Raw genomic sequence first — 12,651 nt, 5'->3', positions numbered from 1 at the left:
CCGGCCCAGGGTGGGGGTCCTCTGGACTTGGCTCCCCAGAGTTCACCGCTTCGGTTAGCCAGGCCTCCTCAGCGCCAGGAGGCAGGCCTGTCCACACCCCAACTGGACGGGAAGCAGCAGGCCTCCTAGTGGCCAAGGGCGGAGCCCAGGATCAAACTCCCTCCCTATGCACCAGCCTCTCTTCTTGCCACAGGAGGCCCAGTCCAGGGAGGCAGGACCCTGAGCTCTAATTACATGTCCTGGAAAGAAATCCCAGTTTAATTTGAAGTAAAATGAGAAGCTGTGGTTGGAAATGTCCCCTAGAGGAGCCAACTGTGTGAGCTGGGACACATTTCTCTGCTGTCCCCCAGGACCAGGAAGGAAAGCACCCGGCTGAGGCCAAGACGGGAGCAGGGACACTCAGGGCTTGGGGACTCTGGGCTCTCTGCCAGCAAGAAGATGTCCCTGGGGTCCGAGGGGACCCTACCCCTGCCCCGGCCCTGACTGCCAGCTGGAATCCACCCCTCAGGGCCAAAAGGAGGGGTGGGGGCGGGGCTTCCAAGGGGACTGGGAGGGTGGAGGCAGTGACATGGGGGCAGCACCAGGAAGTCAGATGCAGGTGGGCCAGTTACAGCCGGGCTGGAGATGTGGGTCCCACACTGGGAGGTGCCAGAACGTTTCCTGTGGGCAATCTACCAGACAGACCGGCGCTTCCTCCAGCTCCACCCCAGTCCAAGCGCGCCCCCCCCACCACATCCACACAGGTAACTGTTCCCTACTGTCAGCTCTGCACCCCAGCACCAGCCCCTGCCCTCAGAGCCCTCCCACAGCCCCCATGGCCTCCTGCATCTTCACCCTACCCTCTGCGTCCCTCCTGCCTGCTCCTCTGCTCAAGGTGCTTCTCGGGGACCTTTCTGACCCCATGAAAGGACAAGCCTCACCCTCAAGCTTCCCCGGCCTCCTGCTTGTCACTGCACTTCACTGCCCCACCCGGCACACGCTGTTTGCTCGCTGTCTCCCCCAGAGAAGGCAGACTCCGTGCCACCCCCGTGCCCCCAGCAACCAGAGCATTTGGCAAGGACCTTCCCAGTGAACGAGGGCACGGACGGCCAGACACTGAGTAAAGGAGAGAATGTGACTAGAGATGAAAGCCAAGGAAGAGGTGGGAGACTGGATGCGGGCACAGGGAATCCATCCTTCCTCCCCCCCTCCCATTCATTCTCTCCCTCTCCCTCCCCATCTCATACCCTGTCCTTGGGCATCAACCTCTAAGCTTCTTCCCACACCACATCTCAGCTGATGTGCTGCTTCCTAGTTCACTGGTAACACAACCGTCTGAGGACTTGGGCACCAGCCCTGCTTCCTCACCTGCCAGCCCAAGCGCACACTCAGCTCCTCCCCTATTTCCAGCTTAGAGATCAACAGACCAGGGTCTGGATCCCACTTCCCCTCATCCACCCAGGACATCTCTCCAGCCCTTCCTGTCTACAGCCTCTGCTAGTCCTTGCCTCCTGGATTAGCACACAGGCTGTAGCCCTCATCCTGGCCCTACCTCCCCCTCCCGCCACTACCCCAGCTTCCTGCCTGCTTTGCTACAAAACTCCCTGAAAAGAAGAGCTGCTCACAGGTGCTCACCACGAACCCCTCCTCCATCCCTGCAAGAGCCTGTCCCAGCAAACTGTCGCCAAGAACCCCCTACTTGCATGTTGCTGGATGCCGTGCTCCACTGCGCACCCTCCTCTTGCTTCTGTTCAAGAAGAGCGCTTCCTTCCCGAAACACCGTCCACCTTCCTCTTTGGTTCTCCACCCACCTTACTGGCCAGTCCCAGCTACAAACTCAGGTCCCTGGTCTCATATGGGCAGCTTCCCCAGGGATCCTGTGTAGTCTCGGGCTCGGACGACCATCGGTGCACCCGTGTCCTGCACTGCCACCTCCAGCCACAGCCTCCCTGAGTATCTAGGTGGCTCACCCCTCACGCCCTTCCAAACGCATCATGGAGGACTTCTCCGAGCACCCCACACACAGCAGTCTCCCCGCCCACATTCCGCACGCCTTACTCCCTCTTCCATGTGGGAAACTGAAGCATGGTGCTTCCATTTATGGAGCGATCTTCATGGCACCCCCACCCCCAGGCACTGTGATGTAGCCGTGAGGCACACAGGTCAAGACCTGTCCTTATCAAGCATATATGCAGGGGCGGGGGCGGTGGAGGGCACAACTAGACATCACTAAGTGCAGGATAATGATCTAGGAAGACTGTTTACAATACACAGAGTAGGGTTATGGAGACTGTGCCCCCCAGAGAGCTGCCCACAGGGCAGAGGCTCAGTGGTCTAGTTCACTGCTGCGTCCTCAGCACCTGGCAGAGGCTCAGCCAATTTTGCATAAATGAGTGATGAATGGTTAACAAATGGTGATTAGCAGGGGGAGTGTCAAAAGAGGGCAGCTCCAGTGACAGACGCATGGATGAGAGGGCGGACGGAGGCACTGTAGGCAGGACAGCCCCTCGGCTCATTCCCATGGAGCCAGGACTAGGTGCTGTGACCCCAATGCCAAGAGTGAACTGGGCTTGGTTTATAGGTGAGTATATGAGGGTAACAGGGTCCCCTGAGGCAGGGGTAGAGTCCGCATCCCACCCCGGCCTCCTCCCATGACCGGCACACCAGCCTCAGAAGCAGAGGGACCCCAGCTGGCCTCGAGGGACAAGCTGGGCTTCACCAAGCAACATGGCCTCCCCAGCCAGAGTCCCTCCCTCCCCGCCATAGGTCTCCAGCCCTCTGAGCACCAATTAAGTAAACCCTAATTAAAAACAACAAAGTAATGAGAAGTAATGCCCCACCCATGGCTACCTACAGGGACCTCAGCTCAGGAGGGGTTGGGTCAGGGTAACTCCCTGGACTCCCCACACCGAAACAGACCTGGGCCCTCCTCCTACCACATACCCACATGCACACACATCCAGGCTCACGGTCCCTGTGAGCTGCAAGCAGGGGCAACAGAGCAGGTCTCCTGCATGACTCTGGGCCCACACGTGAGCCCCTTCCCACCCAGGGGTCCCCTCCCAACCGAGAGACACCTCTGGGGATGATGTGCAGAGAGAGGGAGCCTGGAAACCAGTGGGGCCAACTCCTGGCCCTCCTCCTGCAGACACAGAGAGCAGAGACTCTGCATCCCAGATAAGAGACACAGAACAAGGCCAAAGAAAGGAAGACAGCAAGAAAGAATGAGAGGGAAAGAAACAGAGACAGAGAGGACAAAGGAGAGAGAAAGGGTCAGAAAAGCAAAGAGGATTAGAAATACAGAGACAGGACCAAGGAAGGAGGGAAGGAGGGACAGAGAGGCGGTGGCTGGGCGGGGGGGGGGGGGGGGGGGGGTGTGGACAACAGAACGCAGGAGAGAAGTACTCAGGAAGAAGCAAGGGAAGATCAGAGAGAGAGAAAAGACATGGGCAGATGGAGGGGTCTCCAAAGAAGGGTCAGGGGCCAGCATTAAGGTCTCAGGACCCTTGGGACCCTCTCCCTGGGGCTTCCAGGAAGGTGGGCTCATCCTCTTCTCTCTTGTGTGTCAGGGGGCAAGGAGAGCAGCCCAGGGTGCCCTACCCTAGGGAGGTCTCTCCCAGCCCTCACTGAGGGACGAGCTCCCTGGACCCGGAATCAGGACGAGCTTATCGGAATACCAGGGGTCCTGCCAAGAGGTCAGTGGGGGCTCCTCTGCCTCCCTGCCTTGTTCCCAGAAGCCCAAACACTCAGCACCAAAGATCGCATCCTGGGAGGCAGGGTCATGCCTGCTCCCATCAGGGCAGAGCACAGAGCACCCCCCCCACCTCAGTAACCCATTAATTCAGCAGACACTCTCTGACCTCTCCTGGGGGCCCGCCCCATGCTAGGCTCTGGGGACACCCTGAAAAATAAGACACCATTCTTGTCCTCAGGGACTCACATCTAGAGAAAGGGAGCGATGTAAACAGCAGCGACACTCCTGGACACCCTACACAGCGCCCAGCGGACCGGCGGCCGTGCCCTGCCCTCCGAGGGGCTGCACTCACCACCAGCATCCCCCCAGCATCAGCAGTGGGGCTACTGGTCTCCACAAAGCCTCAGAGGGCTTTCGGTAAATTGTGCCCTGACAGCACACCCACCCTGGAGCAGGGAGTGCCCCCTGTGTCCACCATGCCGCAGAAACCAACATCTCCCAGTGGAAGGCTCCCCACTCCCCTCCTCTCTCAGTCCTCGTGAACCAGGGAATGGAAATCAGAGAGTTGTGCAAAAAACCTATTAATTCAGATTGCAGAAGCACCCATCCCACCGGTGCTGGTGAAAGGTAGTGCCACGGGCTCCAGCCCCGAGGGAAAGCACGAGGCGGGAGGAGCCCCAGACAACTCCGCGGTCCTGCCAGGAGACACCCGCCAGATGAGAGGCCACCTCGGCAGCGACGCCCACTGGCGCATGCCACACACACTCAGGGCTGAGCCATCGCAGGTGGAGCAAACAGGGAAGCAGGTCCCCAGGACAGGGCGGGCACCCTGACAGCCTGGCTCAGGAGCCCAGAAGCTAGTTAGCCAAGTCTGTGTCTTCTCACATGCAGGAAACCCGTGGAGGCTCGAGCCCCAGACCTGGGGCTTTCGTGCTCACCTCCCCCCTCCTGTGCCTCCTGCCCAAACCACCTCCGCACATGTGCTCACCCTCGCCAAGGCAGGTTAGGGTCATTGGGCGGCTTCTGCCCAGCACAAGGATGGCGGCCCCGGCCACGATCACGCCTCCTTGGGAAGGAGCGCTCTGGGCCACCGTGGAGCCTGCCCCCTCCTCTCTGATCTGGCCCCTGAGCCTCTCCGGGGACCATGAGGCCTCAGGGAAGAAGAGACTGCAGTCCCTGGCCTGGGGTGGGGCCTCAGGGGGCCTAGGCTATGCAAACAGGTCCTGTGGAGCAAATTCCCCAAGCACTCACCCGCCCCACCCCCAGAGCAGAAGCAACAACAGCTCAGCTCCAGCCTTTGGCCTGCTGGCCAGAGAAGCAGGGCAGGGGCTCCAAAGGACCCGCCAGGCAGGTGGAGAGACCGAGACCCCACAGGGTAGGGGCTCGGTGCGACAAGCAAGGTGCTCTGCCTGCACCCCACAGCCCAGCCCGTCCCCAAGTCAACTTCTAGACCGCGTGGGTTGCTTTGGGAATCACAAAGTGGTAATAATCCGGGTCCATCTGAGGAGGGTACACTGATTAAGCACCTTCCCGGAGCCAGAAACTGTGGCAACACAGTGCTGACAAGCTCATCCCAAGCACAGCACGGAGCACTAACAACGCGCTTCCCGGGGAGCTCCTCAGGCAGGGAGCAGCTTAGTGTGCGTGAGTGCCTTCCCCAGACCGCAGGCTGAGTGGGCGAGGTGGGAGCCCAGAGCCCTCCCCCTGCCCTGGGAAGCCCCCCCACGGGAACCCGGCCACGGAGGCAGCGGCCACGCCTGTGGGTCTGCAGTGAGCAGCTTCACCTGAGACAGAACACCGCGAGCGGCCCTTCAGCCAAGATCGCCACACACGGGGTGGCAGTCAGGCGTTCCCTCGCACGCACCCACCACGGCCCGGTGTGGACACCGCTGCCCAACCCCCAGCTCCAAGCAAGGGCACGGCCTGGGCCCTGGCCACCTACCCTGTGAGAACCACCACGAAGTCCATGACGTTCCAGCCGTTCCGCAGGTAGGAGCCCTTGTGGAAGACAAAGCCCAGAGCTATGATCTTGATCCCCGCCTCAAAGCAGAAGATGCCAATGAAATAGGGCTCTGTGTCATCCTGAGGAGAAGCAGAGAGCGGGTCGCCACCACCCCCGAGTTCGGCAGGCCCGGGCGGCAGCCACACCACACCCGCTGCCCCAGCCCTGACCCTCCCACTCAGGCTCGCCACCCACAGACCCCTCCAACTCGGCACTTTGGGGCCTGTTTGCTCCTCTGCCCTGTTGTCCTAACAGGAAATGAGGCCCTGCTTCCACAGCCAGTGACATCCTAGTCACCACGGGGAGGGGTCCTGGGACCTCCTACCCCTGACAGCCCTGCAGCAGGGGAAGCGATGCTGACGACATTTGTGGGCTTTTTCTGCAATCCACCCAACACCCCATGTGTTAAGCACTATTATCGTCCCGCTTCTAAAGGAAACAGACACAGAGAGGTCAAGGAACTGGGCTGAAGACTCAGTTTATTGGAAACAGAGCCACACTCAAACCCAGAGGCGATCTGGGTGTGATCCTGGGCTCCAAGCACTGCAGAAGCTGCCTGGATAATGTCCCAGCTCCCTAGAGTGCAGCCCAGGACCCACTTATTTATTCAACACACATCTTCTGGATAATCATAACATGCACATGCAAATCGTGGTGCGAGCAAATAGAGCCCAGCCTCGGGAGCCTCTGGAGAGGAAGGGAAGGGATTCCAGGTGGAGGGAACAGTGTGAGCAAAGCAATCTTGTCACTTAGCCGAGAGCATCAACTGGGGCCAGGCCCCTCTGGTGCTGAGCAAGGTGGGACGCAAGCTGTACAGAGCTCGGGGACGAGGATGCCACAGCGAGACATGCACAGACAGTGTGGTCAGTGACCAGGGGAATCGCTCACTTGGGGAGGGTGGCATAGAGAGTCTTGGTGCAGGGGAGCCCCAGGGAACTGGATCAAGGGGATGCACTGGGAGGGTCAGCATGAGAAATGGCCTGAGTGCTGACCATGGACACCTGTGTGCCAGGGCTGCTGTTGTGAAAAGCAGATGAATGGGGCGGTGGGAACGTCTGCCCTTAGGGAGCCACAGTGAGAACTGCCTCTCAGAAAGTGGCTCTGCCCTGCCAGAGAGGGGCCAGAGTTGCAGGGCCCGAGGACGGGCCACCCTGGGGCTGCAGGGGAGGGGAGGGGAGGGCCAGATTGGCTCCCAGTGGCTGCTGTCAGCTCCCACTGAGGGCCAGTGGCCTGTGCCTTCCTCCCCCAAAAAGCCTGGTCCTCAAGAGCTCTCCCCATCTGACCGGGTATACTGCCTGGGCCTTCCCAGCTGTGCATGGCGGAAGCTACCTCCCCAAGGGGCCCAGTCAGCCCAGTGTCCATCATGGCCTAGCTCTCCCATCCTGCTACCCAGATGCTGACTCATGACAGAAATCAACCCCCGGAAGCTTTAGGTCTAGTTTAGTTGGAGGGGCCCCTCTCCCCGAGGGAAGGGGCTGCTGACATCTGGCCCAGGAAACAGCTTGGCTCTAACAAACACAACCTCTCTGAAAGCTTCTGAACACACAAAAGAGCAGGCCAGAGCTGGGACATGGGGTGGAGCCCCACCCCAGATCCCTCTCCTCACTGCTCTTCCCCCAGCCCCACTCTTGAGGGCTGGCTTGGGGAGGAGTGGGTAGGCAGACAGCCATGGGCTTGCCTGGGGGTGGAGTAGGACTGCCAGCTAGGAGTTCTGGCTACAGGCTGCTTAGGCAGTTGGGGTGGCTGGGAAGCAGAGCCCCCAGACACAGGGAGCTGAGGAGGCCCCACCCCAGTCCAGGTTGGCAAACAATGGAGCACCTGCACCACCTAGCCTCCTACCCTAGCAAGCCTCCAGGCCTGAGCTCTGAAGCTGCCACAGCCTCTCCTCTCCAGGCGTCACTCTGTGTTCTAGCCTTCTCTCCGTTCTAAGGGTCTGAAGGCCTATGTCTGCACACAGGATTAGGGTCAGCAAGGGTCCTCAGGCCTCTAGGCCAGGCCCAGCCTGGGCACATTCTGCTTGTCTTCCCAATAGCTCACCCCCCATCACCACAAAGCAAGCCTTCCCTCACCTGGAAGGCAGGAGCTCAGACTTGCCCAGATGCCCAGCTGGCCCACTCAGGCCTGCCACCCAGCAGGGACAAGCCTAAGACTGACCACCGTACACTGGCCTCCCTGCCCCCCACCATCTCGTGGCCCTTTCGTTTCCTTCTGGCTCTACCCCTGCCAGACTTCCCTGGAGGTATGGCCACGCCCTGTGGCCTGGCCTAGGTTCTCTGCTCTCACTTTCTCTTCTCCAGCCTCCAGAATTGACACTCACCACAAGCACGCTCAACACCAACACACACAAGGGGCCCACAGGAAGCCAGTGACCCCGTCTGGCTCCACATGGGCCAAGAGTCACCCACAGGGACCACACCCACTTGTGCCTGGTGGGATGGCTGTGCTGCCCTTCACACCCCTCCTCTCCCTGGCCTTCCAAGTGCCTACAGAAGACTGTTCCAGGCAGCCTCCCATTCCCTGGCTGTCCACTTCCTTGCCTTCTTTTGGTGCCTCGCCCAACTGTGAGCATCCCGAATCAGCCTTCCTCTGTCTTCCCTTCCCCACCCTGGCCTATGATGGCGGGGAGGGGGAGTTCAGGGCCCACGCTAAGCACTGAATAGTCCCTGTATCACCTCCTGCCTATCTCCACTGAACTTAGGGAAAGAAGGTGTGGAGAGGACCAATCGCTTGCCAGTGTACAAGGAAAGAGGGATTCTCCTCTCCATGCCCAATGCCCCTAGGAGAGGCTGGGCTGTCTCTCAGGGACCGTAGGACCTCTAGCAGCTCTCCAGCCAGGTCCCAGACCCCCTCTCCAGACCCCTGCACCAGTTCTTCTCCCTGCTCTCAGGTCTAGGAGCCTACGCCAAGCCCAGGCACAGGGGGCAGGTCAGGAGGAAAGACTGGAGGCTAGGGGACACGGCCTCACCTTTGAAATGAGGCTCACTGCTCCAGATACCACCCTCTGGCCCTCCAAAGACCCTGCCCTGGAGTTCTGACTGTCATGGGCAACAGGGGACACCACAGGCATCTATGGAGAGCTTGACAGGAACGGGTGGAAATGATTCAGGATGTTTGGGAAGAACGCCTGGGAAGGAGTGCTTCCCGTATGAAGGGGGGGCCCGGTGAGGAAGGGATTCCAAGCAGAGCCAGAAAACTCTCAAGGACAGGTGGACAGTCCCTAGACCCAGGATCATACCACAGGGACCAAAGACGATCACAGCCCTGCAGGAAAGGATGGGCAGCCAGAAAGGTGGGTGTTCACAGAGCCTGACATTTCCCTGGGCCATTATGAATGCCCCTCCCCCACCTTTGGTTTCACTTAGTTTCTTAGATCGTGGCTTAAGTTCCTGGAACTAAACAGCCCATTTGAGGTACTGGGTAGTGAGTGGCCCGGGGCAGAACAGCTGCTAGCTAACACGGCCCCTCTCAGACCACCCTTCCCATCAGGGGCTGAAGCTGGCTACCCCAGTCCTCTGGCCCTGAGGGAGGTGTTAGCTGCCTGGGTTCTCTCCTTTTCCTCCACTACAAAGAGAAGAGAGCTACCCAGATCACCCTATCCGAGGAAGCTAAGCTGAGCCACAGATCTTAAAGGGTCGTGAAATCGGACAAGACGCCGCCGCCCCACAGCCCCGCCCTCGGCCCCGCCGCACCACACTCACCAGCCGCTCGGACATGGGAGTCTTGTCGCCGTCGGGGAGGTGCTGCTCCAGCGCCAGCACGATACAGTTGGCGATGATGGTGGCCAGGATCATGTACTCGAACGGAGTGCGTGGGTTAAGGACTAGCCAGGAGGCGCCAAGGGGGAGGGGAGGCGAGGAGGCCGAGGCCCACTGCGCGCAGTGCAGCAGCCACGGCCAGGCCACCTCCGGAGGGGCTGAGAATGACCGGTCGGAAGCCCACCCCGCCCGGCCAGCCCTCACCCTCGGCGGCCGCCTCGAGGCGGAGCCTCCGCAGTCTGGGCGGCCAGCCCCTCGGCACGTCCCGGAGGCCGTCAGCACCGCGGACAGCGCCCCCGCCCAGCTCCTCACGGCTCTCGCTACCCGAGGGGAGGGGACTGAGCCCCCCGCGCGAGGCTGGAGGAAGGACCCCGCGCAGGCGCACACTCCTACCTAGACACACGCAGCCACATGTACCTACACAGGCACTGGAACATACATGTACTCAGAGTCCCGAACGCACGCACGCGCAACACCGGGTTCATGTAATGCCCGCACACACACGCAAGCACCTGCAGCCAGGCATGCGCCCGGGCTCGCGTCCACACGGGTGCTCACACCTACACAGACACGGATTCGCCCTCGGGTGCCCTCCAGGCTGGCCGCGCGCTCTGCACCCACACCAAGGGAGTGAAGGGACGAGTCCAGGGACGGGGGCTCCGCCCAGCGTCCATCCCGCTCCCGCAGCCGCCACCACCACGACCACACGCGCGCGCGCGCGCACACACACTCAAACACACACGCACACGCGGCGCGCGGAGGGCCCCCGAGCCCCGCCCCGCCCCCTCCTCGCCGAGAGCCGCGTCCCCGATCCGCCTCTCCCCAGGTCGCACCCTCCTCCGACCCCGGGAAAGATGGCCACTGGGCGCCGCACGCGACCCGCCCCAGCCCCGGCCTCTCCCCAACCCCCGCCCAGGCCGCCCCTCCCAGACCCGCCGGGGCGCGGACGCCGGACGCCGCGCCCGGTCCCCGTCCCCTCGACCTCGGACGGTCCCCCGGCCCCCGCGCGGCCCGGCCCCTGGCAGGATATGGCCACTCGGTGATGCGCTTGGCGTATTTGCGGACGACGTTGTCCTCGCTGAAGACGAAGAGCGAGCGGTTGACGGTGAAGCAGTTCTGCTTGACTGGGATGGGGTTGTACAGCGCCATGGTCCGCGCGCGCTGCGCGATCGACTGCTTGTAGAGGACCCGCTGGCCCGGCTGCAGCCCCCCGGGCCCCGGGCCGCCCGCCCCGCCGGCCCCGCCGCCCCGAGCCCGCTCCCCACCGGTGCCCCCATAGCGGCTGCCCAGCTCGTCCCCGAAGCGGACCATGGCTCCCGGGCGCCGCGCGCATCCCCCGGCCCGGCGGCCCCAGCTGCGAGGGCACGGGGCGCGCCAGCCAGGCGCTCGGAGCGGAGCAGCAGCGGAGCCGCGGGACCCGCACCGGACCTCGCCCGGCCCCGCCGCCGCACCCGACTCCGCCGCCCGCACCACGCCCTATAAGGGGCCGGTCACGTGGCGGCGCCAGGCCAATCCGCGCTCGCCCCGCCCGCCTGAATGCCGCCCGCCCCGCCCCCAGTTGGCCGCCCCCGCCCTGTCCCCCGCGGCCGGTTCGGGCCGCCAGCCCTCTGGGCTGCGCCTCGGCCCCCGGGCCTCGGGGCTGAACCCCGGGCTGGGGCGTGCGCTGTCTGCACGTCCCGCCTCGCGCCGGGCCGGGCGCTGGCCAGATGCTGATCCCGGCAGCTGCGGCCGGGAGCAGGGTGGGGCTGGGAGTCCTCGACGGACAGCCGAACTGAGCGGCCCCAATGGACCCCTCCTTTGCCCCCAGGAGCAGGAGATGTCACCAGCCGTGAGACGCTCCAGCCCAAACTGCAGAGGGTTAGGCCCCTGGTTCCCCATGTTTCTTTCCACACCTCACTCCCCTTGCTGCCAACCACTGCCCTCCTCCAAGAAGATGCTGGCTCCCGGGCCCTCTCCTGCCATCCTTTTGGAGGCTTTGACATCCTTAGAGACCATGCTTTCACCTCCCTGGTCTTGGGTTTTCAGGATGCACAACTCTGTCCTGGGGCCCTTCAGCCCTCAATCATACCCTAGGCCTTCCGTTCAACTTGCACTGAATCAGTTCCAAAATCTCAGTTCAGAGGTTCCCTTGTTCCACCATCCATTCAATAAAAATTAAAGCGAGCCTGCTATGTGCTAGTCCTCCACCCATCCAGTCATCCAGTCAACGACTCCACTAAACACCCACTAGATGCCAGGCACCAGGCTCCCAGCTCTGCCTTCATGGAGATGACACTCTTATACAAGGAATGACAAACGCTTCCATAGTGGTTACGTTGTGCCAGACACTGCTCTACTCCATTCGCACACAATTTGTTCATTCGGTCCTCACCACATTCAGATAAGAAGCCTCCTGGAATCACTCCTGGTGAGTGGCTGAGGGGATAAAGCAAACGTCGCACACTGTCCCCTTCACCAGCACGGGAGAGCAAATCAATACTGAGGGCAGCACCAGGTGGCAGTGAGTGCTGTGAGAACAGAACAAGGGTGGCAAGTGACACTGAGTCAGGGAAGACCTCTGTCAGGAAGTGACCCAAATGCTGTAGGGAAGTGAGATGTGCAAAGTGAGACCAGCACAGACAGCAGAGGCCCAGGGGCAATCTCGGGCTATGCAGATGGAGGGATGGGCTCCCACTTCTGTTCTGAGCGTGATGGGAAGTCAGAGAAGAGTTCTGGGCGGAGGGGTCATCGTGACTCCAGTTCTGAAAGAATCCCTCTGGCTGCTGAGTGGGGAACAGACTGCGGGGGGCTGGGGTGTGTTGCCCAGGATGCATTCAGAGGTAAGCAGCTGAAGCCAGCTATCAGTGGCCCGCATAGCACAGTTTTAACCTCACTTAATAAAAAGGCAGAAGGTATGCCATTTCAGGAACACAAACTCTTTCCATCCTTCCTCCCTCCCATGGTTGCAATGTATACTTTTTGTCCTCAGGCTTGTCACCTCATGGCCCAAGGTGGCTACTATAGCCCAAAGCATCCCATCTTTATACCACCATCTCAAATGAAAGAAGGGGCAGGTGTAAAAAAGATTTCCATTTTTTAAAAGTAAACATATAACATCCTTTTATAACAAAGGAAATGTTTCTCAGCAGCTTCCCAGAAAATTTCTCTTTTAACTCTATTGGGCAGATCTGGACCATGTACCACTCCTTGTTTCAAGAGGGTGGGGAAGTGGTTGTAGAGCC

At 61.1% G+C, this 12,651-nt stretch overlaps 1 protein-coding gene across 1 annotated transcript in view; it reads right to left on the bottom strand.

Annotated features, from left to right (window-relative positions):
- CACNA1B (calcium voltage-gated channel subunit alpha1 B) overlaps positions 1-10,741 on the bottom strand; it is a 191,148-nt gene extending 180,407 nt beyond the window's left edge. The window contains exons 1-3 of the mRNA XM_057313871.1: positions 10,461-10,741; positions 9,374-9,479; positions 5,616-5,755 (exon numbers count right to left, since the gene is read on the bottom strand). Of these exons, the coding sequence (XP_057169854.1) occupies positions 5,616-5,755; positions 9,374-9,479; positions 10,461-10,741 (527 nt within the window). The remainder of the gene's footprint in view (positions 1-5,615; positions 5,756-9,373; positions 9,480-10,460) is intronic.
- Positions 10,742-12,651: the final 1,910 nt, after the last annotated feature.

Source organism: Ursus arctos, unplaced genomic scaffold (genome assembly GCF_023065955.2).
Source record: "Ursus arctos isolate Adak ecotype North America unplaced genomic scaffold, UrsArc2.0 scaffold_18, whole genome shotgun sequence".
NCBI classification, from domain to species: Eukaryota; Metazoa; Chordata; class Mammalia; order Carnivora; family Ursidae; genus Ursus; species Ursus arctos.
This window is presented reverse-complemented; position numbering and strand designations above follow the sequence as displayed.